The 27,955-nt window shown below is 47.9% G+C and overlaps 1 protein-coding gene and 2 long non-coding RNA genes across 3 annotated transcripts; 2 read left to right on the forward strand and 1 right to left on the reverse strand.

The window, feature by feature from the left end:
* The first annotated feature begins 7 nt into the window (after positions 1 to 7).
* Positions 8 to 27,950, forward strand: LOC308483512 (aldo-keto reductase 1B-like). Its single transcript, XM_081017541.1, has 10 exons — positions 8 to 160; positions 16,763 to 16,930; positions 17,641 to 17,757; positions 19,598 to 19,675; positions 20,383 to 20,499; positions 21,163 to 21,269; positions 22,335 to 22,422; positions 25,059 to 25,142; positions 25,940 to 26,028; positions 27,389 to 27,950. The coding sequence occupies exons 1-10, from the start codon at positions 89 to 91 to the stop codon at positions 27,429 to 27,431; spliced, it is 963 nt and encodes a 320-aa protein (XP_080873667.1). The 5' UTR covers positions 8 to 88; the 3' UTR covers positions 27,432 to 27,950.
* Positions 14,594 to 15,648, forward strand: LOC308483610. Its single transcript, XR_013989731.1, has 2 exons — positions 14,594 to 14,911; positions 15,166 to 15,648. It is a non-coding gene; the product is annotated as an uncharacterized lncRNA (long non-coding RNA).
* On the reverse strand, positions 16,862 to 25,050 carry LOC308483586. The gene is made up of 4 exons (XR_013989706.1): positions 22,778 to 25,050; positions 21,291 to 21,429; positions 17,306 to 17,369; positions 16,862 to 17,002 (listed from the first exon to the last, which is right to left on the reverse strand). It is a non-coding gene; the product is annotated as an uncharacterized lncRNA (long non-coding RNA).
* Positions 27,951 to 27,955: the final 5 nt, after the last annotated feature.

The following is a 27,955-nucleotide window of genomic DNA, read 5'->3' on the forward strand; positions in this document are numbered from 1 at the left end:
ATCCCCCAGTTTCCTGGATCTCGTGCATAAAAACCCAGCGCCTGGAATGGTGAAAGGCAACAGCTGAGAGAAACTCCGAAGAGTCGCAATGGCTTCCACTACATTCCTGACTCTGCCTTCTGGCAAGAAGATGCCGCAGCTGGGCCTGGGCACCTGGCTGGTAAGCAAAAAAGGATGCTTTGCTCATCTAAATTGTTGTTCCTCTCTTGCTGTCAGGAAACTGGGTGGGAAGCTGAGAGCCAGACCTCAAAACTTTCTCCAAATTTAGGGATGGCTATGGGACTCACTTGAGAGAAATGCAATTTTCCTCAGTCAGTGGCAGTTTGTTTTATTTACAAAGGCATTTACATACCACTATCCAGAAAAGGTATCGGAGCCATTTACAACAATTGAATGTTAAACCACACAATCAAAACCGCATTTTAAAAAGTTTAAATCAGAAATCGGTGAACTGTTTTGGAAATATGGATTCTTAATTGCCTTGCATAGGCCTGGCGGGAAAGTAATGTTTTCAGCAGGCACTTAAAAGTTGGCACAGAAGGAACCTGCTGAATCTCTTGTGGCAGAGAGTTCCACAGCACCAGGCCAATGAGACTAAAGGCTCAGCTCCTTGCTGTTGTCAAGTGGACCTCACCAACTTGAGGAATGGCCAGTGATGTTCCTGCAGATGATCTCAGTGATCGAGCTGGGATTTGAGGGTTCAGGAGGTTCCTGAGGTACTCTGGACCTAAGTTGTATGGGGCTTTGTAGATTAATACAAGGACCTTGAACTTGGCTTGGCAGTAGATGGGGAGCCAGTGCAAATGCTTGGGGGGGGGATTAGGAATGGAAAGAGGGCTCTTGTGCTCATTCCCCACTTGTGGGTTTCCTAGAGGCATCTGGGAGAATAGGATGCTGGACTAGGTGGGCCATTGGTCTGGTCCAGCAGCCACCATCTTCTTACTTATTATTTTATTTACTGCATTTATACCCCCCCCCCTTTATCTGCGGAGCTCAAGGTGGCAGAGCGTGGTTCCCCCTCTCCTCATTTAACCCCCACGGCAACCCTGCAAGGTAGGTTAGGCTGAGAGGTAGTCACTGCCCCCCAAGGTCACCCAGTGAGCTTCATGACCGAGTGGGAATTCGAACCCAGGTCTCTCGCAGGTTCTAGTCCAACACGCTAACCATTACACCACGCTGACTCTCAAGTTCTTACCTAGAGCTGAGATCTTTTGTGGGTTGTGAAGGGATGAGCTAGCTGCGAGGGAAACTGTTTTCTGTTAATAATTTTAATATTTCTTGTAAACTACTTGGAAGCTTTACTGTAGTCAAGTGGTATATATATATATTTAAATGATTTTTATAATCTTGCAGGCCAGATGTTAGCCATCCCTGTTCTGAACTTTGGAGGGAGGAGAGAGACTTCTAAGTTTAGCAAATAAGTTGACTAAGAAAAAATCAGGATGGTTTATTGTAGGAAGACAGAGCTTTTACTCCTTTCTAAACTCTACTACAAGATTCAATAGATGCCACTAGCTTAGACAGCTTTGGGTAAGAAACCCGCCCCCCCTTTCCCCAAATTCATGAAGGATGGTGGAGCTTCTATGTTCAGGGACCGTCTACCTTTGAATACTTGCTGGGAGGAAAGGAGAAAGGAGGTTTGCTGCCTTCATGCATGTTTATAGGGCAGGGTGGGGGGCACGGGAGATGAGTTTACGGAACGAAGGATCCAGTGGCCCAAAAAAGTTTGGGAACCAATGGTCTGAAGTTTAATCCCATCCACCCCCAATCTCCAAAGTGGGGGTCAGTGGCAGCTGGGAATCCTATCTCTAATGCCCAAAGCATGATTTTGCTAGTGAGCACAGCTTAGCAGTTCCCATGCTATTGACACTCATTTTGAGCTTTTGATAACAGGTGACAAAGAACTTTCTTAGTGGTCCTTTAACCTAAAGAACAAAATGCTTTGTGGTTTTTAATGATAACAGTGCAGGGGGGGGGGCATTGCAAAGCAAAACAAATGCGCTTTGGGAGTTGGCTTACGAGCATGCCCCTGTTTTCACTCTGGGTTGTAAGAGCCCCCGTTCCTCAATCAGATGCCCTCTGCCTGTTTGGGGGACTAAAACACCCCTCCATTGCTAGCCATCCTGGCCCTGCCAGATGGGTCTGTTGGAAGCTGGGGCTGCAATTGTAACCACCGTTATAATTATCCATATCCTTTTCCCCGGGCTGGGACCCAAAGTGATTTGCCCAAATTAAAATGACACAGATAAAAGACAAAAAGCTTGAAAGTTATAGAAGACAATAATTGAAAACTAACCAAGCTCTAAAACGAACTATTAAAATGCAAAATAAAATAAAATAAAATAAAATCCTTCCAGTAGCACCTTAGAGACCAACTAAGTTTGTTATTGGTATGAGCTTTCTTGTGCATGCTCATAGCAATAACAAACTTAGTTGGTCTCTAAGGTGCTACTGGAGGGATTTGCTTGTTTCGACTACGGCAGACCAACACAGCTACCTACCTGTTATTAAAATGCAGATGTTAAAAACAGTACAGGACTTCTGGGTCATAGCTGTCAACTTTCAGATTTGAAAATAAGGGATCAGCAGCCTCTCCTGTCCCAGGGACAGTCTACGGGATATCTAACAATCCGGGATAGCAGCGGGAAGCAGCAGGAAACGGTGCTGGAATAAGGGAATTTCCCATAAAAAAAGGGAAGGTTGACAGCTATGATCTGGGTGGGGGGTGCCCAGTTGGGAAAAACTGTTCTAGAGGGGGAAACAGGCCCCTCCCAGGCCTGCTGCATTCAGGGCAAATTGGCAACTTTTGCCAGCCCCATCTTGCCCCTCAGCAGCTCTCCCATCCAGAAGAGCCAGACCTTTGCAGGTGGGAGGAGTCCGTTGGCTGGACGGAGAGAGGAAATCAGAAACTTTTCACTCTGGAAATCTTATCCCATCCTGGTCAGCCAGGAAGCGCCTTGGGGCAAGGCAGGGGAAGGCGAGGAGAGGAACCAGCGGCTGGCCACCTTCCTTGTCCGACAGAAAGGCCCCTTCTTCGCCCCAGGCGACCAAGCCCCAGCTGAGCTCGGGAACAACCACCCTCCCTGTCTCCCGTCCTTTGGGGGAAGGAACAGCCAAGCACAGCATTGCAGAGGAGGCACATCAACACCCCTGTCAGCTGGCCGTGACCCCAACAAATATTACCATGATTTATATAATTGTAAAGTTGGAAAGAATCCCAAGGGTCAGCTTAGGCAAGCCGCTCAGAATGCAGTTAGATGGCACTTATATCGTGACCAAAGCTGTTCCAAGACTCCAACAACCCTGTGGGGTAGGCCACATTGTCTCCATAACTTTTCTTTACGCTTTAAATCCTCCATCAGGCATATCCAAAGTCGGTTTCAGGGGCCTAATCTGGCCCACCAGTCGTTTAATCTGGCCCCTGTGGCAGTTTATTTCCTGGGGTAAAATCCTACAAAAATCTCAACTTCAATCCTCAAAAAAAAAAAAAAGGTCAACAACTTTGGTTGGACCTCATGGCTCTTCACTTCATCAAATGTGGCCCTCTTTGAAAAAAGATTGGACACCACTGTGGGAACAAAAGGCAGGTTCTCTCCCAGGCTTTTCTACCCCTGTGGGGTAGAAGGGGGAGCAGGCATCCCACCTCCAATACTGAAGATAGCACATGCCCACCATGGCTGGCAGACACTGGTCCTCTTATTTGCCATGAAATTGCTCAATGAAGTTGAATTAGCCTGACCTAAGGTGCTTTGTGGGACGCAGGTGGCGCTGTGGGCTAAACCGCAGAGCCTAGGACTTGCCGATCAGTGGTTCGAATCCCCGTGACGGGGTGAGCTCCCGTTGCTCGGTCCCTGCTCCTGCCAACGTAGCAGTTTGAAAGCACGTCAAAGTGCAAGTAGATAAATAGGTACCGCTCTGGCGGGAAGGTAAATGGCGTTTCCGTGCGCTGCTCTGGTTCGCCAGAAGCAGCTTAGTCATGCTGGCCACATGACCCGGAAGCTGTACGCCGGCTCCCTCGGCCAATAAAGCGAGATGAGCGCCGCAACCCCAGAGTCAGCCACGACTGGACCTAATGGTCCCTTTACCTTTAAGGTGCTTTGTGGCACAAGGCAGGCATCTCTTTCAGGCTCAGGCTGCTAGTTTTTATAGTGGAAGGTGTCTGATATACAGTGGTACCTCGGGTTAAGAACTTAATTCGTTCTGCAGGTCCGTTCTTAACCTGAAACTGTTCTTAACCTGAAGCACCACTTTAGCTAATGGGGCCTCCCGCTGCCGCCGCGCGATTTCTGTTCTCATCCTGAAGCAAAGTTCTTAACCTGAGGTACTATTTCTGGGTTAGCGGAGTCTGTAACCTGAAGCATCTGTAACCCGAGGTACCACTGTACACCATAAAAATAATTTCAGGGCAGGCTGCATCATTAAACTATATAAAGTCAGCAAGAACAACCTTATGAAATCTATAGGACACAACATAAAATAAAGACCACCATTCCTCGCTTGGTCATCCTGTGATAAATAGGCCATTCTTAATTCAAGAAGAAACTCTGGCGGAAGAGGGATGTTTTAGTCTGGGTTCTTCAGTAAATGGGCTCCTTGCCCCCCCAGCTCAGCAGAATTCACGCCAGCCACTCCTCTCCCCTCCTTGCCAGAATACCAATTTCCTTTGTTTACACAAACACAAAATTTCTTCCAGTCGGCGTAAACCTGGCTCCGGGCAGGACTTCTTTCAGGACAAAAAAACAAACCCACTTATGTTCTGACTTTGAGAACAGCATAACGCAAAGCAGACGTCTTGCCTGCTTGGCAAATTGGCTCGCTGGGACATCCGAAAAAGAGAGAAAGAGGGTCTTCTTAACAAAGACATCAGAGAATGGCAGCAGCTTTGGGACAGTTTTTGGTGGGCAGGCTTAGGGTAACAGGGACTGGGCGTGATGTGAGTTGAACTACGGTTTGTGGACTACAGTCGACTCAACGCCATCAGTTCCATAATGAAGATAGGCAGCATAGAAATGAACTTAAATGAAATAAATATGTAAAAGGATTATGGGGAGGGGGGGAGGGGGACCATTTTGAGGCAGAGGGTCAGATTACCTGAATGGAATAGGGATAGACAGGGTCAGATCCAAAAGTGGTTGTGGCCACATTCACACAGCCATACACATTCCCAGTACACAAACGCACACAAACAATGGGTAGAGTTAGTGAATGGTTTCTTGGCTTTGGGTGACATTCAGAGAACAGTGGTTTATTCAATGCTTTTAACTTTAAGCTACTGCAAAGTTACAGAGCTGGTAAATTCTAATCTGTTTAAGCACCTTATTAAAAAAATATATGTAAAAGAAGAATGAATTATACAAAATTTACAATGGAGAGGAAAAAGCCAGATGTACAGAGTTTGCAAAAAAAGATGTTCCAAAAGGCAATAAACAATATCTATTTCACAGTAAATCTATACATATTTGTGGCATTAATTTGTTTTTTAGAAGTATGTTCTAAAGTGGTTTCTTATGTACATTAAGGATACATATTTAGAATCCGATTGTGGTTATATTGGTGGCTCTTTTTCTTATGTTTGTACATCTAATTAAATAGTAGCAATATATTATAGGGTGTTTTTTAAAAACCTTTTACAAATATTTTTACCCACGATGCTCAAAGTATCAATGAGTCTCTTGTGCGCTCTCTGCATAATGAAGTGAATGTTCTTAATGCAGGGTGGAAGGTGGCAAAGGGCCTCTTGCAAAATCACATTTTACATTCTAGTCAATGAGTATTAACACAATAGGTGTGGGAAATGCAAAACAGGTGTATGTTTAGGTATGTCTAGCCTGGAGAAGGAAAGACTGAGAGGTGCTATCATGGTCATTTCCAAACATCTAAAAGGCTGTCAGATGGAAGATGGAGGAAACTTGGTTTCTGCTGCTCCAGAGGGGGGAGGACCCAAACCAATGGCTTCAAAGTACAAGAATGGAGATTCTTACTAAATTTTAGGAAGGTGGTGGACTTTCATTGGAGGTTTTTAAATAGAGACTGGATGGCCCTCCGTCAGGGATTTTAAAGCTGTGTATTCCTTCATTGCAATGGGTTGGACTAGATGTCCATTGGGTTCCCTTCCAACGCTACAATTCTATGATTTAAATACACATGTTGGAGTTGAGTATCATTTAAATTGGTGGGACTGACTTCTGAGCAACATGCATAGGATCAGGTTGTCTAAATTTTCCAAAGTGCCAGTTCTTACAGAAAGGCAGATAAGTCCTTTCTTTTTAAACCCCGTGAAAGTTCTAATCTACAGGGCTCTTGAATTCATTTTACAAACACTGGAAATTCCCAAACGGTCCATTTGGACTTTTGAAGAACTTATTATGGGCAGCAAAACTTTTTTCTTTGCGGCCACGGGGCCTGCCTTAATGTTATGCATTTTGCGAGAAAATTGTGTATTTGTTCTTGTCCTCCCACACAAAGGGCTTCCACTGGCTCCGTTCCACAATTCAGAATTAAGATGCCATTCGCTTGACTGACGCAGGTTTCGAGTTGTATTTCCTGAGGCCAAGCCCAAAATTAAGCCCAGATGGAAGGCTTGGAAGCTTCAGTTCCCTCCTCTACCGTCCCCTGCTGTATAACCAATTTAATCTAGCTGAGATGCAGAGAGGGCGGAAACTTCTTCACGCAGTACAGAGTTAAATTATGGCACTGGCTCCCACAGGAGGCAGGGTTGACCACCATCTTGGATGGCTTTAAAAGAGGATTGGACAAAGTCATGATGGAAAGGGCTATCAGTGGCTGCTTGCCAGGATGGCTAGCCTCTGCCTTCATGGTCAGAGGCAGCAATGCTTTTGAAGACTAGTTGCTGGAAACCACAGGAGAGGAGAGGCCTTGTGTGCTCCATTCCTGCTTGCTGGTTTCCCGCCGGCATCTGGCTGGCCACTGTGAGAACAGGATGCTGGACTTGATGGGCCTGATCCAGCAGGCTCTTCTGATGCTCTTATATGTGTGCAGCAGGTGAAGCCAGCTGCAGTCATACAAGGCTGGATTCTGCAAACTGGGAAACCTTGTTCTGCTTCCAGTGGCTTCCTCATGAGAGGACTTCAACTGCCCGCCCACCGCAGAATAGGAAACGGTTGGTTGCACCATCTCAACAGAAAGGGAGCCATATCTGTCAGAGTGCCAGACACAATCTAAGCCAGGCTTCCTCAAACTTGGCCCTCCAGATGTTTTTGGCCTACAACTCCTATGATCCCTAGCTAGCAGGACCAGTGGTCAGGGATGATGGGAACTGTAGTCTCAAAACATCTGGAGGGCCGAGGTTGAGGAAGCCTGATAAGCAATGCACTATGTCAGAGGTGTTAAACTCAAATTCATCGGGGGCCGCATCAGCAGTTTGGTCACCCTCAAAGGGCCGGTTGTATCTGTAGGATGGCATGCTCTCAATATAAAAACAAGTGGAGGTTTCCTGTGTAGAACGGCCGGCGCCGCTAGAGGGCAGACGTTCTCTGGCTTGTAGGCTGCCGCGCATGCGCTGAAGAGGCGGCTTTCTTGTGTCAAAAAAAAAAAAGCAAGAATAAAAGGTGAAGGCTGGCGGCCGGCGGCGGCTACACGGGCCACATGACGAGGTCTGGCGGGCCGGATTCGGCCCGCGGGCCTTGTGTTTGACACCCGTGCACTATGTAATTCCTTGAAGTATCCCAGAGGTGCAAACACTTATGACACATGGTGTGGCTTCTGGTAAGAATAGGACAAGATTCTCTCTCCTCTCTCTCTTTCTCTCATTGCTTATTTCACATCTTCTTCTTCTTCTTTTGTTCATCTGATAAATATAAATTTATCAAGCATTTTCAGGGCAGCTCACAAATTTTAAAAGGATGACAATAAGATTGTTAAATCAAGTTAATCAACCCAGTCAGTTGCAGTCTCCCTCACAGGGTTGTGGGGTGGGGCAATTCTAATGCACAGCACTTTGTAAATGATGTAGAGTCCTTGCTTGCAACTTGCTTGCATTTGACTTGCACAATTGCAGCTTCACAAACTTGGCAGGTCAGAGAGATTAAAATCTCTTTCCACTGTGGGCTTTCCTGCCGCAGTGAGAGCTTTTCATCTCTCAGGCTTGCTTACTGTGCTCTGAGAGCTTCCCAGAGCCTGGGAAGCAAGGCGAAGAGCTTAAAAACTTGCTGCTTTGCTCTGGGCTGGGTGGGACAAGGCCTGTTTGGTGCACTGGCTACACAAAAGTAGGGTTGGTCACACAGGGGTGGTTCTGGGGTTGTTCTAGCTACACTCAATTTCAGCTTTACACACAATCTCCGAACCTAACCCCTGCACAAGTCATGAGTTGATTGTCTCTCTCTAGGGTGGAGAACCCTCGCAGTCAGAATGAGGTGGGCTGGGAAGGAGGAGGTATCTGCCACGGCTAGTTCTTGCAAGTTGCTTCTTCAGCTGTGCCTCCAGGGTGAAGGCCCCTTTCTTGCTCAAACCATTTGGCTTAAATCTGCACCCCAAATTCCTGGCGCAGGTTCCCCGTTATTTCAATTTCCACCCAGACTAATGTTCGGACAAAAGTTGAAATGCAGATGAAGGCCAGCCTCCCAGACTGGCTGTTTACAGGAGGCGGCCTCTGCCGTGTCACGCAAGGCCCCTGGCCACGTTGCCAGCCCTGAGGCTGCCTTGAATGGGCAGCATCTGTGCCTCCAACACAGATCCAGCCTGCCCAACCTCTCGCTCAATGCTTCCTTGTTCTGCAAAGCTGGCAGCCATCTCCGTTGGGCGTTATCATGCCAAGATCACAGCCACAGGCAGAGGCATGTGACGACTGTTCTGCCAGCTTAATCCCATCCACACCCTGCAAGCTAAGTGGAGCGTTGAGCCAGCTGTGAAACTTCTTGAGAGAAAGCCACCTGAGGGCACATCTGCACAAGTGACTTACACCGGCCTAACCCTTCCTCTCCCCCAGGGAGCAGGGAGTTCTGAGAGGGAGGCATGGAAGGAATGTCCTCTACCTCTACGAGAGAATCTTTGGCAGAAGCCAGCTCTCTCAGATCACATCCAGATGACCTGTTTCTTGAGCTTTCGTCCTCATTTGTTTGCACAAAGTCTTTGAGGAGGATATAGAAACATCAAATTGTAGAGTTGGGAGGGAGCCAAAGGGCCATCTTGTCTCAATTATGTTCATTGCTTATTGAACAACAATTGCTTTGGGCAGAGGTCATTGCAACAGGCGTCATCGACACAGTGCCCATGGACAGCATGTTGCATGCGTCTTAGTATATATCTCCTCAAAACTCACAATGCACAAGAGGTCATTTATTCTTCCTGCTCAGATCCTGTTTGCACAGCCTCAGCCAATCCAACAACATGCTCCCTTAGCTATGCCTTCCTTTCACTGGTTGCCAGGATTGGCACTGGGTGCCCACCTTCCCACAAGTGTGGCAGCTGATGTAGGCTGCTTCCAACCCATTGAAGAAGACGACTGCGCTGGGGAGAGCATGCTCACACAAAGATGTGGTCCTCCTGTCTCTCTTTTCTGCTCTTTTACATGTGGCAGCCATTTTGTGCTGTGCCACACCTCCAGGGCAGCCATTTTGTGACTGACGCCTACAGCACTTTCTCCAAACTTTTGGTGGGGTCCCCCATTACAATGTCACATCAAGTAACCACTATTGTACACTTGTCACTTGAAACCATTTCTCCAGAGCCAGGAGAAAACAAGTTTCTTCCATGTAACAGCCCTTTATATATTTGAAGATGGCTGTCATACCTCTTCTTTCTGGAGTTCTCAAAAGCTTTCATACACTATTTTGTGTTGTTTTGGTTGGCCTAATTAAGCCTATTGGCCTAATAATGGCTTGGGGTTGTATTATTTTTATTTTATTTATTGCATTTATATACCACTGTTTCCTCCAAGGAGCTCAAGGTGATCGACCTGGTTCTCCCCTTCTTCACAACAGCCCTGTGAAGTAGGTTAGACTGTGAGGCAGTGACCGGCCTCCAAGGATACCCAGGGAGCTTCGTGGCGGAGTGGGGATTCGAACCCTGGCCACCCAAGGCCTAGTCTGATGCTCTAACCACTACACCACACTGGCTTTCATTTGAACTCTTGCCTCTTTCTTTCTTGTGAGGCAGGACAACTGAGCCTGGCTGATAAGACCAGAAAAGGTGCAAAGCAAGGGAGCCTGGCTGGGGCCGGGGGTTGTTGGTGTTTCTTCAGAGCACCTTCCTGTCCCTCGCCTTGCCAGAGAGCTGGGGTTGCCTGAGGGACTCGGCCACAAGGCAAATAAAGCCTTTCTTCTCTGTTCAAATAGGCAGAGCTCAAATTCTCATCCAACCCTTGTTGGCGTGAAATGGAAAAGGGCCAGTTCAAGATAATGGATTGTGCTATCAAGTTATTGCTTAACAAGGAAAATAAATAGTACCCAGCCCTTGTGTACACCCCTCTCAACGGGCGGACAGGTGTTTTGGTGTCCAGTTAATTCATCCAGGTCTGACTCTTGCTTCTTCTGGTTCTTTTTTCCCTACAGACCATGGGTGGTTCCCCGAAATCTGGCCACAAAAAGGCTGTTTACCTGCAGCGTTTACCCCTCCCCAGTTTAGACATGCATTTACGCTGCTCAGGGTGTCGGATCATGCCCACAGAGCACCCGACTGCTTAAGTCTTTAACAGGATTCTTTAGCTGAGATCTGTGCATTGCAAGCGGTTGAATTGGAGAACCCTGCAAGTGTGGTTCTAGGCCAACAAGTGACTGCTTTGTGTCTCCCTTTATACAACTCACCGAGGGAAAGGCTTAAGTTTGTTTCATAATTTCCTGTGTTGTGTATTGAGTCAAAGGATTTTATATCTGTATTATTATTGTCTGTGTTTGCATTAGGGTAAAGTAACTGCCTTTTGGTTCCAGAGGGTACAGCTACTATTGGTTCATTTAAGCTGCTGTATTTGGATCCTCTGTCTTATTGGTTCCCTCCAAAAGGCAGGACTGTGATTGCCTGATATTGTTCCCTCCAAAATGTATCCTTTCTTGCTAGTTCCCTGTCCCTATAAATGTAGCTTTCCTCTCCCCAGTCTTCAGTCTTGTGCTTTAATAAAGAAGTGTTACTAGAGAACTGTCTCCAGCATGTTATATCAGGAGAGCTGAAATCACAAACCCCACGTCACAACAACTGGCGACGAAGATGGGATCCGGAATGCTGAGGAGCGGTTAAACGCAGCCCTGCCTCAGAGTCCGGATTGCAGCTAAGAACAAGACTCACTGGCCAGCTGAGAAGACGACCCTGCCACAGGACAATGGAGAGTCCAAGGGTATTGGAGCCCTTCCAGCCATCAGAGCCCGACACGTGGGAAGACTACGTCGAACGCTTTGAGTTCTTCGCAGAGGCTCAAGGGATCACCGATGCCAGCAAAAGAAGGGCCACATTCCTGAGCTACTGTGGGCCTGAGACCTTCAAGCTGGCCAAGGCATTGCTTGCTCCAGCGAAGCTAAGTGAGACATCTCTCAAAGATATTCTTGCCTGCCTAACAAGCCACTTGGCACCTACTGAGACCAAGATGGCTCAGCGGATGGAGTTTCATAAGAGGCAGCAGCATGCTGGGGAGTCTGTATCTGCATTTCTGGCTGAACTGCGGAAGCTCGCTCAGCACTGCGACTTCCAAAATCTGGAAGAGACTCTCCTGGATCGGTTTATCGGTGGTCTGAGCAGCAAGAAGGCCAGAAGACGCATCGTGGCTAAAGAAGAGGTTACCCTTGCTTCAGCCTTGAAGGAGGCCACCGCCACGGAGAATTATGAAAGAGAGGAGCTTGATGCCAGTCGCAAGGCCCCTAAGCCACAGATAGAAGTTGCGCATGCCATGGACGAGCTAGAGGCTACTCCGAGCCAGAGCCCAGTCCGTGGGGTCGAGTCAGTGAGTCAGGCCTGCACAGTGCACAAAGATCACCGAGGCAGGTGCCCAGGTTGTGGCGGAAACTATGAGCGGAAGAGTTGTCGTTTCCGGGATGCTATGTGCTGGACGTGCGGGAAGACAGGTCACATCGCCAGGGTCTGTAGATCGGCGGCGTTGGGAGCGACAGGAGCACCTAGACCGGAGCATCGCAGACCGCCCGCAGCAACCCATTTTCTAAAGGACTGCCACTACGTTACGGAGATCAACGGGAGGGTCATGCAGTTCCCAGCACAAGGCAAGGCACACGTCAAGGTGAAGATTGAGGGTCAGCAGTGCGACATGGAGGTGGACTCCGGATCTGGATTTACTATCGTGTCGGACCAGACCGCGAGGACATTCTTCCCCAGGGGTAAGTTGCCCCCTCTGGAACCCTTCCCGGCAACCTTGCAGTCATACTCAGCGGGCCGCATCCATGTTATGGGAATGTGTGCCGTGAGAGTACAGTTCCGGGACAAACAGGCTGTACTCCAACTGGTGATTGCGAAGGGCAGTCGCCCCAGTCTCCTGGGCACTGACTGGTTCCCCGCCCTGGGACTGAGTATATCAGGGCTTAATTCAATCCAAACCTGCCCTGAGATGAGCGAGGCATTATGCAAAGAATTTGCTGGTCTCTTTAATGGAAAACTGGGTTGTTATAAAGGGCCCCCAGTTGACTTCGAGTTGGACCCTGGGGTGGCCCCAATCCGACTCAAACCAAGGCGAGTGCCATTTGCACTGCAACCCAAGATCGAAGCAGAGCTGGAAAAATTGGTCAAGCAGGGAGTTCTCTCACCCGTGGACTCTGCTAAGTGGGAGACTCCAATCGTCACGCCCCTTAAAGCAAATGGGGAAGTCAGGATCTGTGCAGATTACAAATGTACTATCAATAAGGCACTCAGGGGAAACTCATACCCCATTCCAGTCGTATCACATCTGTTGGCTAAACTGGCTGGGGGCAAGGTGTTCGCCAAAATTGACCTGGCACAAGCTTACCAACAGCTGCCAGTAACCCCACAATCAGCGGAAGCACAGACTATTGTCACACATAAAGGGGCGTTCAGAGTTAACAGATTACAATTTGGAGTTGTGTGGCCCCAGGGATTTTTCAAGGGCTCATGGAACACCTGTTAAGAGGTCTGCCGGGGGTCTTGCCATTTTTTGATGACGTTTTGATTGCTGGAAAAGACCCACAGGAACTGGTTGCGCGTGTTCGTGCAGTGTTGCTCAAGTTCAAGGAGGTGGGGTTGCAACTGAAAAAGGAAAAATGCAGTTTTGGGGTGCCAACTGTGGATTTCTTGGGGTTTAAAATTGATGCATCAGGCATCCACCCCACAGATGCTAAGATTAAGGCCATCATCGAGGCGCCACGACCACAGAACAAGATGGAGTTGCAGTCATTCCTGGGACTTATTAACTTTTATCACTCGTTCTTACCCCAGAAAGCTTCGGTAGCTGAACCATTACATAGACTGTTGCAGAAAAAGAATGTGTGGCGATGGGGGCAGGGGCAGCAGAAGGCTTTTGACTCCTTGCGAGGAATGCTGAGTAGCAGGAGTGTCCTTGCTCATTATGACGAGTCAAAGCCTCTGGTCCTGGCATGTGATGCCTCTCAATACGGCCTGGGGGCGGTGCTAAGTCATAGGGAACCGGATGGGTCGGAAAAGCCCATCTCTTTCTATTCCCGTACGTTGTCGCCCACGGAGCGCAACTATGCCCAAATTGACAAAGAGGCGCTTGCAATTGTGGCAGGAATCAAAAAGTTCCATGATTATGTGTACGGTCGCCATTTCTACATTGAAACGGACCACAAGCCACTGTTAGGGTTGTTCAACCCGAACAAACAAACGCCACAAATTCTCTCCCCCAGAATGTTACGTTGGTCTATATTCCTGAACGGGTTCCAGTACACCTTGACCCATGTGCCGGGGAAACGGTTGTGCCACGCGGATGCGCTGAGTCGATTGCCCCTTCCTGGCGGGAGCACTGAGGATCCTGCTCCAGCGGAGCACATAATGATGCTGGAAACACTTCCGGGGGCTCCTGTAACGGCTACTGATATAGCTGAGAAAACGAGGAAAGATGCTGTTCTCTCCCGTGTGCTCACTTGGGTGGGGAGGGGGTGGCCAGGTGGTCCGCATGAAGACAAATTCAGGCCTTATGCGACTAGGCAGCACGAGTTGTCCATGCATAAGGGTTGTCTCCTGTGGGGAGATAGGGTCATCATTCCAGCACCACTGAGAAACAGGGTTCTTGAGACGCTTCACATGGGACACCCGGGAATGGTCAGGATGAAGTCGCTAGCCCGATGTTATGTGTGGTGGCCTGGAATGGACCAGAACATAGAACAATGCGTATGAACATGCAAGGCATGCCAAGAGGTGCGGCCAGAAGTGGCCAGAGCACCAGTCCACTGGTGGGAGCAGTCCAGATCTCCCTGGAGCCGGCTGCACTTAGATTTTGCTGGGCCATTCCAAGGAAAGGTCTTTTTGGTTATCGTTGATGCATATTCCAAATGGTTAGAAGTGGCGATGGTCCCTAGCATGGCATCAGCTGCCGTCATCAAGGTGTTGAGGCAGCTGTTTGCAACCCACGGGTTACCTGAGACCATTGTATCTGATAATGGGGCAGCTTTTGTATCCCAAGAATTCAGGGCATTCTTGGCTGATAACTTCATAAGAGGGGTAACATCCGCGCCCTTTCACCCATCCTCCAATGGGCAGGCTGAGCGCATGGTAAGAACAGCCAAAGAATCCATTGCGCGCTTAATGGAGGGTAACTGGTCAGCTCGCATCGCGCGAATGTTATTTTTGCAGCATGCGACGCCGTGTACCGCAACGGGCAAGTCGCCAGCTGAGCTGCTCTTGGGTAGGAGACTGGTAACGGTGCTGGATTATGTCCACCCGGATAAAATGCCAAACCATAATTCAAGAGCAACCCCCCAGGCTGAGACTGACACAGCAAGGTATCTCGCCCCTGAAGATCTGGTCTGGGTGAGGAACTATTCACGAGGTTCGCGGTGGGTGGCTGGTGTGGTCACCCGGGCTAGTGGACCTGTGTCCTATTATGTGACCTTGGAAAATGGGCAAGTGTGGAAGAGACATATAGATCAGCTGAGGCGCCGGGCGCTCAGCAGGGAGGAGCCAGATAATTCATCCCTGGCTAACGACGCAGAGCCGCAAGACCAGAGTGAAAATGGCCCAAAGGTGCAATCACCAGGGGCTTTAACAAATGAACCAGGGTCTGCTAGTCCTCACGATGACGAGGTACAGATAGGGGACCCTGAGATGTCGGGGACTCCATCTGTTCCTGACGAAACCCCTAGAGCAGCCCCTCTACCACAGGTAACACCCAATTCAGAACCTGCAACACCTGTTGTCAGGAGATCAAGTAGAAGTTGTAGGCCCCCACAGTACCTGAGAGATTACGTCTGCTGTGCTCACTAGGGGGGAAGGGGTGTTGTGTATTGAGTCAAAGGATTTTATATCTGTATTATTATTGTCTGTATTTGCATTAGGGTAAAGTAACTGCCTTTTGGTTCCAGAGGGTACAGCTACTATTGGTTCATTTAAGCTGCTGTATTTGGATCCTCTGTCTTATTGGTTCCCTCCAAAAGGCAGGACTGTGATTGCCTGATATTGTTCCCTCCAAAATGTATCCTTTCTTGCTAGTTCCCTGTCCCTATAAATGTAGCTTTCCTCTCCCCAGTCTTCAGTCTTGTGCTTTAATAAAGAAGTGTTACTAGAGAACTGTCTCCAGCATGTTATATCAGGAGAGCTGAAATCACAAACCCCACGTCACAACAGTTATTGCTTAACAAGGAAAATAAATAGTACCCAGCCCTTGTGTACACCCCTCTCAACGGGCGGACAGGTGTTTTGGTGTCCAGTTAATTCATCCAGGTCTGACTCTTGCTTCTTCTGATTCTTTTTTCCCCACAGACCATGGGTGGTTCCCCGAAATCTGGCCACAAAAAGGCTGTTTACCTGCAGCGTTTACCCCTCCCCAGTTTAGACATGCATTTACGCTGCTCAGGGTGTCGGATCATGCCCACAGAGCACCCGACTGCTTAAGTCTTTAACAGGATTCTTTAGCTGAGATCTGTGCATTGCAAGCGGTTGAATTGGAGAACCCTGCAAGTGTGGTTCTAGGCCAACAAGTGACTGCTTTGTGTCTCCCTTTATACAGCTCACCGAGGGAAAGGCTTAAGTTTGTTTCATAATTTCCTGGAAGCTCAACCAGATTATTTCAGAATTAATGGTTTCTGGCCAGTACGCACGTGTTTGTAACCTGGCACAGGGCTTCCAAGCTGCGGTCCAGGCAGCACCAGCTGCCCATGAGCTTCATTCAGGTGGTCATAGGAACTCTGTGGATTTGTAGTTGGAGACAGCAGGCAGCCCATCCATCACACTAAATATTCATGTTGATTTTTAATTCTTGAAGTCTCCTTGTCTCAGACCACTTTAAACTTGGTGGACCACTCAGTGCTTTTTCTGTCTTTTCCAGCAACTGTGCTGTGCTGTGCTAGATTAGTCATAGCATCATGGAATCCTAAAATTGGGTGGGACACCCAGCGACCATCTAGTCCAACCCCCTGCGATGCAGAAATCACAACTAAGGAATCTGACAGATGGCCATCCAACCACCGTGTAAAAACTTCCAGTGAAAGAGAGTCTGAGATGCCAAATGATTTCCAATCAATTTTTTTCTGCTTTTATTTATTATATATTGCACTTAAACCCTGACTTCCTCTCTCACTTCCAGGCATCACCTCTGCTTTCCATGTGTGTTTGTGAAAGGTGGGTCTTAAGGGCATGATATCTGCATTTCCAAGGGTCAAACAAAGTCTTCTCTTCCTGTTAGTCTCCTCCAGGTACCGTCCAGGGGGCCGTTGAAGTGGCGATAAAAAACGGCTACCGGCATATCGACTGCGCCTACTTCTACGACAACGAGGGGGCCATCGGGGAAGCTATCGAGAAAGTGTTGAAGGAAGGGCTAGTGAAGAGAGATGACATTTTTGTTGTCAGTAAGGTGAGCTGCTGTGCTGCTGCTGCCAAGAGGCTATGAATACAAGTCCCTGGGGGAGGCTGGGTCTGAAATAAGCTTTGAAAGCAAAATCCAAAAGTCTGAAGTTTCTAGTTCAGAGCTTCAAGTTCAAATTTCAGAGACTGGATTTCCAAATTTGCATCTTGGTTATATAAAATAATAATAATAATAATAATAATAATAATAATAATAATTAATACCCTGCCCATCTGACTGGGTTTCCCCAGCCACTCTGGGCAGCTACCAACAAAATATTAAAATACAATAGTCCGTCAAACATTAAAAGCTTCCCTAAACAGGGCTGCCTTCAGATGGTTCTGTTTCCCATCATTTGGTGGATACAAAGGCAAGGAAGTTTACCTTATTTATCGCTCCTCATTTGTCTCATGTTTTTCCAGAGAAGATCCCACCATTGTATTTAAGCCTTTGAAAAGAAAAGCTTTTTTTTTAAAAAAAAATTACAGCAATATGTAAATAAAATTTCCAATTGTTTTGAATCCATGCAAACTTTTAGACATGCACGCACAAATTCTGGTTGGGGAGACGGCCTGTGTCCTGTGATGCTCTGAGGAACAAGAAGAGCAAGGAGGGCTGGTGTCCCAGAGGGGCCTCTGGCCTGAACCAGACACAATGCACTTCTAATGTTCTAACATGCATGTCTCCTCGGACTCACTTGAATGCTCTTCCTTTGGCAGCTGTGGAATAGCTACCACGCTCCTGAAGATGTGAAGCCAGCTTGCCTGGAAACCCTGAAGCTGCTGCGCCTAGATTACCTGGATCTGTACCTGATGCACTCTCCCATGGGCATTAAGGTGAAATGGAAGTCTGCCTGGCTGTCCTGAGCAGCTCATTCTTCCAGCTGTTTCCCCAGAAAGGTCTCTCTTCTGGAAATGCCCTGCTCTATCTAATCTGGAAGCCCCCACCCGATAGTCCTTGACTGAGCCAAGTTGGCGGGGGCGGGGGACACTTTGCGGCTACACAGGAGTCAGGGAAATGCACTCTGCATCTGCTCAAAGGCATTTATGTCTATTTGCGTTTCATACGTTTCAGTAGCACCAAGTCTTGCAATGCAGAATAAAGGCTGCCTTTGGTCGGCTGGCAGGTTCAGTGTGGGAAGTTTGGATATTCACAGGTGGGGCTCACCTGAAGCAATGAAGCAATAGGCAGGCAGATCTGCCCCATGGAGAGGGATCCATGGGGCGGCTCCTCTGCACGAGCCTTGCAGAAATGAACAGGACCAGTGCAAGAGGCCGGCAGTCGTGTCCCGTTCATTTCAGTATGGCTCTTGCGCGAGCAGAGCTTTCCAAACTGTGTGTTGCGACACATTCGTGTGTCGGCTACAGTGTGTAAATATGCCATGTGAATGCTCCCCGTGCTGCTCCTGAGGCTGAAAGGGGGTATAACCTCTGGTTTGCTTGTAAAACTGAATTGCCGTGTCGCCGAATGATGCGAAACTGAATGATGCATGTCTACAAAGTGTCACACCAACATGAAAAGCTTGGAAAGCTCTGTGCTAGAGGAATAATCTGTGTCTCGGGTTCATCAGGAGGGAAACAGGCGCCACCTGGTGGCAGCTGCATCCCTTCCTGGTGGCGGTGGCCTGTTTGTGTACCGCATTTTGCATGACTAAATACATTTGTGCTCCAATCAGTTCACATTCTATTTGATTATTGAGCTATTAAATTTATATACCACCCTTCATCCAAAGATCTCAGGGTGGTTCACAAAATAAAAACACAAAATACATAATAAAGACAAGAACAAGGAAAACCCATAACGCCCCCCCCAAACACATTTAAAAGCACATGGATGTCCTTTTAAATAACTCGTGGGGGGTGCGGGTGGCGATGGTGGGCCGAAACGTGGGAGCATTAGGGAGGGGGGTGCCCTGGGAAGGCAGGGGAACAGGCAAGCAGACCGACAGAGGAGGAGGGGAGAGGGGGAGCAGAGCAGCCCCCCCCCATGGCTGTGGAGGAAGTCACTGGCGGGGTGCAAAAGTTCAAAAGAAAAATAAATAAAGAATAATAAAAAAGCAGTGCACTCTCCCCCTCACACAGAACATCTCCCAAAGTTCATGTGGGCTGATTGAGGAACGGATTTTGGCGGTTGCTAGGGCACCTTCCACACGGGCTTTAGAAAGATACCCATTGCTGACCAATCCTCTGTCCTGCTCTCTGCCATGCTCAGCGCTCATGGGGCACTGCCACTGCCACTTGGGTAGATTGCCGAGCCGTTGCCCCTTCGTCCCAGCCTATCGGCAGGTGGTGCCAAGGAGCTCCACCCCACGCTGCTCTCCCCCTTTGCCAGCTGGTGCTGCTGGTCTCAGGGGGGCTGCAGAGGTGGGGGGGGGCTGCTGGGGCAAAGGTCTCAAGGGGTTCAATCTGCGCACATTGAAGATAAGAAGTCTGTGTGGTGGAGTCTTTCATTGACTTTATTCAGTACTGGACTGGTGGACTCAGGGAGTGCTCATGGGACAGGGGGCACAATACTTGCCTTGCCCCGGGCCCTGGCAACCCACACTATGCCACTGGGACCGATACGTCTCCTTGCCAAGGGCGCAAGGGAGCTTAGGTACACCTGCTGGGGGGAGGGCATGCCTTGATGGCTAGCACAGTCTCTCTCTCCCTCATGCTCTCATTCTCCTTTGTGTAGAACGTCAAGGGTGATACCTTGCCCCAGAAGGATGGGAAGGTTCTGCAGACTGATGTCGATTACGTGGACACATGGAAGGTAAGCGACAACCACTGTGCCTCTTGCCACAAGTTGCCTGCTGGATCAGAGTCCAGCTGATAGAGATACTGCCAAGGAAAGGGGCTCCTGACTTGGGAGTAAACCCCACTGAATTCAGTGGGCCTCACTTCCAGGTAGTCATGGCTAGCCTTACATTGTCATGTTCCTGTCCTAGGGCCTAGTTCACACACAGACTCATAGTAAGCAAGAAACACAGGCAGCTTTTTAGAAAGTCCAGCTTGGATCCCTGGTGGTGGGAGAGAACAATGCTGCGAGGGCAGCTCACCTTTCTAAAGTCTCTCTCCCCCGCCCCCATCTTTGGAGGGTTGTGACTTTGACCAGCAAGACGCTGAGTTCGTTGGTCAGGTCCTGCACCTTTCCCATAGGCCTCCTAAGCACCATTTTTGCAGAGACTGGCAGGAGATAAGTGACAGACTAGCCTAGAGAAATGGCGGGGGCAGGTTGGGGCCCTTCTTCACAGCCCACGCCACCTCAAAACACACAGGGCTACCACTTCACACCTTTGTCTACCAGCCATCGTGTGTAGAGAAAACACAACCGGATCTTCTTCCCTCCCATGTTCCTGTTGCCTCTAGAGTGACCTTTGCCGACCTGGTGCCCTGCAGATGTTTTGGACTACGACTCCCATCACCCTTAGCCAGGGACCAGCTGCTCTTAAACTTTTGGACTTGTCCCTTTTCTTGCAGGCAATGGAGAAGCTGGTGGATGAAGGCCTGGTGAAGTCTATTGGGGTGGCCAACTTCAACCAGTGCCAGTTGGAGCGGCTGCTCTCCATCGCAAGGATTAAGCCAGATGTTCTCCAGGTATCGTTCTTCTTCTTCTTCCATTTGGAAGTGTCAGAATTGCATCCAATAGGAGGGAGGCCATGTTAGACAGCCTTGACCATGGGTTCAAATTCCCACTTGCTTGAGGATGCACCTGGTGGCCTTAGAAGCTCATGTTATGATCTCCCAGCATTTGCCCCCTGGCTTTATTGATATGTGCCACCCCAATCTCCAAGCAGTGAGAGACTCCAGGGGTTCCACGTGCGTAGCCCGGGTTTGGTTTCCTTGTGGTGTTTTTAGGATGAATGGTGTAATTTGCACATCTGTACAACCTGAGTGTAAGATGGAGAAGCTCACAGCATCAGCACCCCAACAGATCTTGCTTCTCCATGAGTCACAGCTTTGGATCCAGCACAGAGCAAGCTGGTCTCTGTTTCTCTATCTTCCAGCCTGCTTCCAGCTCAGCTCTGTCTCTCACACTCTGGCTACTGTTCTCTTACCTAGCAGCTAGTGAGCAGGTGGAGGAAAGGCCCACCATCACTTGTAGTTCTTTCAACCTAGCCCATTCTTTTGGGATGCTAATGAGGACACTTAAGTGGCCAGCTAAGGTCTTTGTCTTACAAAAAAGCTTGCCTGATAGGTCCAGCAACCTCTTCTGTTAGTTTGCCTACAAATGCTCTAGGCTCTCTCTTTCCTCCACAGGTGGAGCGGCACGTATACCAGATCCAGCGCGCGCTGATTGCTTTCACCAAGGCCAAAAAGATGGCCCTCACAGGATACAGCCCCTTGACATCCCCCAAGCGCCCCTTGTAAGACACTGTCTTTTGTACCTTAAGGGCCCCCTGTTCGCATCTTCAGTAGTTCCTCTGGCAGGCAATACCGGGTTGGGGGTGGGATGGCTAGCCTGCGAAGAAGGGCCTCTGCAGGTGGCTTGTGGACTTGGCATGCGTCCTGATTTCCCTGCACAGCCTATGGCAGAGAATAGATTATATCCAGTCTCTATTGAGCATTCATTCTGTTTTCTTTGGGTTGGATATTTATATGACAATAAGCGTCCTGCCTCCATCCCAGTCCCTCTTTCCGCGTGTCATTTGGTCACGCCACACTCTCCCATCCTCATCATGTTGCAAACCTCCCCCAGCAAACACCCCCCCCCTTTAAAGTGGATTGTTGTGCTAGGGCAACAGAACCTTTCAACTCACTTTAATGGTGCAGACACACCCCTACAGTTTGGGGGTGTGCTTGAATCCCTCCTGAAAAATAGCGAGAGTCTGGAGGCAACCTGAGTTACATCAGGACACAGTTCTCCAGTGGAGCTTCATTCCTAGAATAAAGGACCAGGTGGAGTGGAGACGTCTTTAAGACATCCTCGCTTGCACTGAGCTGTTGGGAGTGAAGGAAGTGTCCCCCAATCTGGTCAGCTCTTGCATGTAAAAGGTACAAAACCAGAATCACTGGAGCAGTCAAGTCCTCAAAGGTGTTGTGACTTGATTTACTGAGTTAAAAAGCAGATGATTAATCAGCTGATTAGATTCAAATGTGTGTTCATATTACTCTTCTTGAGACACCAAGGAAAGGGTAGATGATTTGTAATTTGATAAACAAAAACAACCATCTGTTAGACCTCTAATAACCTCATTTCCTCTTTAATTTATTGCTACACACATTCAGCACAAGCAGAGTAGATTGAAAACCAGACCCATCAATTAAGATAAGATAATCCTCCAGATTAATTAGCTAAAGCTTTGGTTGCTTAATCCACATGCTGATAGCCCCGGGCTCCTTTGGAAGGGAGGCATAGACATTAAAAAAACTAATTGATTAAAAATGCAAAAGAAAAACAGCCTTAGTTTGAAAGGCTCTTTCCTCTCTAGCCCTCCAGGTCCTCTGGATCCTAAGAATGGCATGGAGGACCCTGTGGTGAAGGAGATTGCTAAGAAGCATGGGAAATCCCCAGCTCAGGTAAAGTGTTCCAGGTGTGCAGGTGTGTGTGGAGGTGTGTGCAAATAGTTGTGGTTCAAACAGAAAACGTCTCCTTTTTTGCAAGTTGACTGCTTGTGTCAGGAGTTACCACCCAAGATCAGAGGTGGGTGGGGAATACAGAGAGCAAGGCAACGGTACCAGTTTCGAAAGTGTTGTATTAATTTTGCTTGTCAAATAATTCCCAATCATGCAACACAGCTACTCAAGCGCTGCAAAGATTGTTTCTCTAACTAGCCAGCCAGCCTAGTATCACAGAGGGATGGATTGGAGGGCAGCTCGCTGGGGTGCCGCAGAGCCCTTTCCCTCAAAATGTCTGCGTCTCTAAAGTACTTACCATTTTCCTGCCATTAGTTGTTCAGTCCAAGTCTCTTTGTTGACGAAGGCCCAAGTTGCATGGCAGGCAAGCAGACATTGCATAATCAGGATGCTGTTGCCCTTTGTGGAAGACCACTGCCCTGACTAGGCAATTTCAACCAGTCCTTGCCTTGACAAGCTGTAACTTCCAAGGAAAGGAGATCGCCTCAAAGTCAAAGCCCTGCTTATCTGAGATGGTTCAAATTGCTGAAAGCTGTTGTTGGCTGAGTTAACATCCAGTCAGACAGTTTCTCCTTCATTCAGCATGTGACTGATTATATTTAAAAGAGTCATATGATAGAGATAATGGAAGCAAAAGTGTCGTGAATACATGAGTCCACAAGGTTTATTGAACAAAATAGCTGTTTTTTATCATGGTTCTTATTGCATGTGCAGTTTTTCTTGAGCTACTTCTACGGCTTCACGTGAGTTAGAAACAACAATAAAAAAAAAATCCAGTAAAACATTTTTAAAAACATAACAAAACACCATAATGTTTTAGAATGCCTCTTCCTGAATGGCCTCCTAATAAACAGCTTCAGGACCTTGGTCAGGCTCTGACTTTGGTGGATCTCTAGAAGGCCCCTTCCTAAACCACCTCTCTTTGTGCCTTTGCTCTCTGAAGTCAGTGCAGGAGCAAGGAACGGCCTTTGTTGTTGGTCTAAGGATTGGGGAGGGACCATAGACTCAGATATATAGCTGCAAATAAAACATTTTAAGTGTGCTTTAAGTGAAATATACAGTGTGACACTTAAGTGCCTCAGTGCCTAGGACCTGCCGATCGTATGGTTGGCGGTTCGAATCCCTGCGGCGGCGGGGTGAGCTCCCGTCTTTCGGTCCCAGCTCCTGCCCACCTAGCAGTTCGAAAGCACCCCTAAGTGCAAGTAGATAAATAGGTACCGCTTTATAGCGTGAAGGTAAACGGCGTTCCGTGTGCTGCGCTGGCTCGCCAGATGCAGCTTGTCACGCTGGCCACGTGACCCGGAAGTGTCCGCGGACAGCGCTGGCTCCCGGCCTATAGAGTGAGATGAGCGCACAACCCTAGAGTCTGTCAAGACTGGCCCGAACGGGCAGGGGTACCTTTACCTTCACCTTTACAGTGTGACACTGGATGGCGATGACGAGCCTTAGAGAAAATTCTATGTATTTTTAAAAGCACTTAAAAAAAAGCATTTTCAGACCATTTTTTATATGTGTGTAGATTTCACACATGAAGAAGCTCCCATGTTCAGTCCCTGACACTTCAGTTAAAAGATCTGATGGCAAAACTGGGAAAGACCTTGGAGAACTCTGTGGGCAAAGCAGATGATATTGGGCTACATCATCTCATCTGATCCTGTATATAAAACAGCTCCGAATCTTCACAAGGATGCACCAGGGCACAGAAGCTGTAGCACTAAGATAGGAAGGGGATGGTAGATTCTTACATGGAAGCTGAATTGACTGGCACTGCAGAACTGCTACTTGCAGTATCTCGGGGACATGAGTAAGAATCTCTTCCAGGTGAGCAGTTGGGGGAAGCTTTTTCTACAACTGACAAAGGAAGATAAGCAAAGCTGCCTTTCACAGAGTCAGACCACTGCTCCATCTAGCTCAGTACAGTGGTACCTCGGGTTACAGACGCTTCTGGTTACAGACTCCGCTAACCCAGAAATGGTACCTCAGGTTAAGAACTTTGCTTCAGAATGAGAACAGAAATCATGCGATGGCAGCGGGAGGCCCCATTAGCTAAAGTGGTACCTCAGGTTAAGAACAGACCTTCAGAACGAATTAAGTTCTTAACCAGAGGTACCACTGTACTGGCAACACTGGCCAGCAGTATCCAGGCAGAGACATCTCTCAGCCGTACCCAGAGAGGCCGGGGATTGTACCTGCAGAGACAGCGACTGCTTCTATTCATGCATCACTAACAATATCCACGGACGTATGCTGGCAGGCTATATTATTATTACCGATAATATTTATTTCTAACCACCTCCCTTTTCTGTTTAAAAACACACACATGAAGTGCTTACAGTGAAGGCTCAGTAAAAATATTTGCAAGGCCTTTGTGGTGGCTGTAGTGTTGGCAGTGGAGGGGGCACTGACCGTCCCCTGGGTGAGGGCAGCTGGTTCAAGGCAAACTGGGTTGGTGGTCCTGGCTCTTGAAAAAGGCAGGTGTCCAAGTTTGTGATGATGAATGTTGCCAGTTCCCGGACACAGCAAGTACATGGAGAGTCCAAATGATGACCAGTCTCTCCTTATCGCCATTGTCTCCACAGATTCTGATCCGCTTCAACATTCAGAGTGGCATAGCCACTATTCCAAAAAGCCAGACACCTGCTCACATCATTGAGAATTCAAAGGTAAAGTAGACGTCAAGCTCTTTCTGCTAACACCTTTAAACGCTTCAAGATGCTGCAGACTGGAGGCTTAAAGGGCCGAAGTTTAGGATGCTACTTGAAGTATGAATTGTGTGATCTTGCTGTTAAGGGGGCGAGTAAGCCCATAGATATCAAAGCTCTTCTTTTGAAAAAGTGTACTTGATTATTTAAATATTTGTTCCTTTGGACTATTAAGCACTGAGAGTATACCACATATTTTAAATTCGCACGAAAATAAATATAAAAATGCAGCATTAAGCTAGATCTTGAAATGCCATGATCCATAATTCAACTATCTCGTATTCTGAGCAGACAAACTGGAAATTAATGGACATGACTAATTTGGGTCCATTAATCTCAGTGGAAATTACTTACATGGTTATCACCCCAAAAGACCAGTATCACAGTTAAACAATATCAACTTAAAATGGCCAATTATTATTTTTTTTTACAAAAGGGAGTGGTTCGCCTTTGTAACCTCAGCCAAATGGAAGGCCAAACACTTGAGTTTTCAATGAGTTTTGGAGCATGGGTTGTGAAAGTCTCTTATAACCCCACATAATTTGCCTCCCTCTGACTGGTGTCAAAAGGTAGTTGGGGTGCAGGAGAAAGCTGTTTTTTAAAAAATATCCATTAATATCTTTGCTACCAACTTGAAAGTAAGGGGGTTTAAAGTTTCTGTCTTGGATATCAGGCCTCCTTTTCAAAGACTGCACCTACTTGCACGGAGCCAAGCCAAGTAATTCCAAGCAAAAGTCATTGCTTCTGTTCTTTTATAGGTTTTTGATTTCCGACTGACGGATGAAGAAATGAAAAAGCTGGAATCGCTGCACTGTGGGGCACGGGCTGTGGCCTGGGACATCTTAGGGTGAGTCTGTGCGCTGAAAACATCGGACACTTTAGGGTGTGCGACATGTAATTATTTTATTGCCTTATATCTCACCTTTTTCTTAAAGATGCTCAAAGTATCTTTAATCCCCATTTAATCCCCACAACCCTGTGAGGTACATTAAGCTGAGAGGCAGTGACTGGCACGTGGTCACTTATGGCCGAGTGGGGATTTGAACCATCGTCTCCCAGGTCCTAGTCCAACGCTCTAACCACTACACCACACTGGCTTCCCAGCACAACATGGAGAGCAAAGGTGCTGTCTAGGTGGATGAAACACCCACATTGGCCTCTGTTTGACCTGTAAATGGGGGAAATGTGGCTTTCTTGAGCTCTCTCCGGCTCAGTTTACCTCTGTAGAACAATTGTCATGAGGTGGCTGACAGTCAGATTGGCCAATGAAGATGGGCCACAGCTCCTTAGCGATAAACCCACCCACTGTGTTCAACAGAGCCAGCAACTCAAGTGCTCAGTGGCCTCATGTAATGCCAAGGGCAATGCAGCTGGGAAAGACTAAGCAGAGGCTTGACCTCTGAGCTCACATAGGGGTGGCCAACTTTTTGGGTGAGCGCTCTGCAACTCAAAACCACAGGAGGCACCACTAACTTTGTTGGGTGCTTTGTTTGTTATTTCATAAATTTTGTACCTCGCTTGATTGTTAAAAACACACCAAAAACCTCAAAGTGGTTTACAAAAGAGAGAAAACAAAAAAATTACCAGTAGCAACAACTCCTTAAAACATTCATAAGATAAAACCAGCAATAAACCAAAAACAGATTAAAAAGCACAGCAACATTCTACATGTCTGGTTAGCCTTGTCTAAACAAAAATGTTTCTAGCAGGAGCCAAAAAGAACACAGCCAAGTTGCCTGCCTGATATCAATGGGCAGGGAGTTCCAGAGGGTAGATGCTGCCACACTTAACTTTAGCATCTCCACGCAGACACGAGGCTTTGTAAGCATTGTTTATATTTGGAAACAGCTGTATGTGGTAGGAACAACCAGCGGGTTTTTTTGTTTTTGTTTTGGAATCATAATAATAATTATTTATACCCCGTCCATCTGGCTGGGTTTCCCCAGCCACTCCGGGCGGCTTCCAACAAAATATTAAAAATACAATAAAACATCAAACATTAAAAACATCCCTAAACAGGGATGTCTTCTAAAAGTCAGATAGTTGTTTATTTTCTTGACATCTGATAGGAGGGCATTCCACAGGGTCAGTGCCACTACCAAGAAGGCCTTCTGCCTGGAGGAACAACCAGCGCTCACAGCAAAGCTTTTAGGTAGAAGATGCTGCCGGGCTGTCAGTGATTTAAGGAGTGTTGCTTTTCCTTGCAGGATGGGGACCCACAAGCACTACCCTTTTACCAAGGATGAGTGATTCTGCAAGCAACAGCGCTCACCCCTCCCAGGCTTCAAGGCATGGAAATAATGGAGATAGCTTCTGCATTTTGCATCTAACCAAAGCGAGTTGATTCTGCTCTCCCAAGGCTGACTGCTCCTTGTCCTCCCTGTGTCCACTTATGGGGCATAAGTGAAATGAGCACGAGTGGTTTGTCTGCAGTGAGGTCTGGTGCTTCTGCTTCCGCTGGACTTGACCCTGCCCCACTGGCAGAGGAAGGGGGTGCGACAGGTGTGGCCTGCCCTAGGTGTCATCCCTGGGGGGGGTGACATCACCGTGCCACCCCCCTGGGAGTCTAGCCCTACCCCCAAATAAACAGCTTGCCCCACATGTTGGAGTTTAAATGCTTGACTTTATATGCACGCTCAGCTTTCTGAATCGCACCTGCAGTTTGAAAAGTTCTGTATGCTTGGGGTGAGGGAGAATGTTAAGTGTGTTCCATTTCCCCCCCTCTGAAAGTTCACTGAATGAAAAAAATAAAAATATTCTCCCATAGTATGATT

This window comes from Podarcis pityusensis (assembly GCF_964106645.2).
Source record: "Podarcis pityusensis genome assembly, chromosome: 8".
Classification (NCBI taxonomy): Eukaryota; Metazoa; Chordata; class Lepidosauria; order Squamata; family Lacertidae; genus Podarcis; species Podarcis pityusensis.

Excerpts from the sequence above, each read along its gene's own strand:
- LOC308483512 (XM_081017541.1), top strand. The coding sequence starts at position 89 with ATGGCTTCCACTACATTCCTGACTCTGCCTTCTGGCAAGAAGATGCCG. Across the intron at positions 21,270-22,334 it reads ACATCCCCCAAGCGCCCCTT|CCCTCCAGGTCCTCTGGATC; the intron begins GTAAGACACTGT and ends TTTCCTCTCTAG. Across the intron at positions 22,423-25,058 it reads ATGGGAAATCCCCAGCTCAG|ATTCTGATCCGCTTCAACAT; the intron begins GTAAAGTGTTCC and ends TTGTCTCCACAG.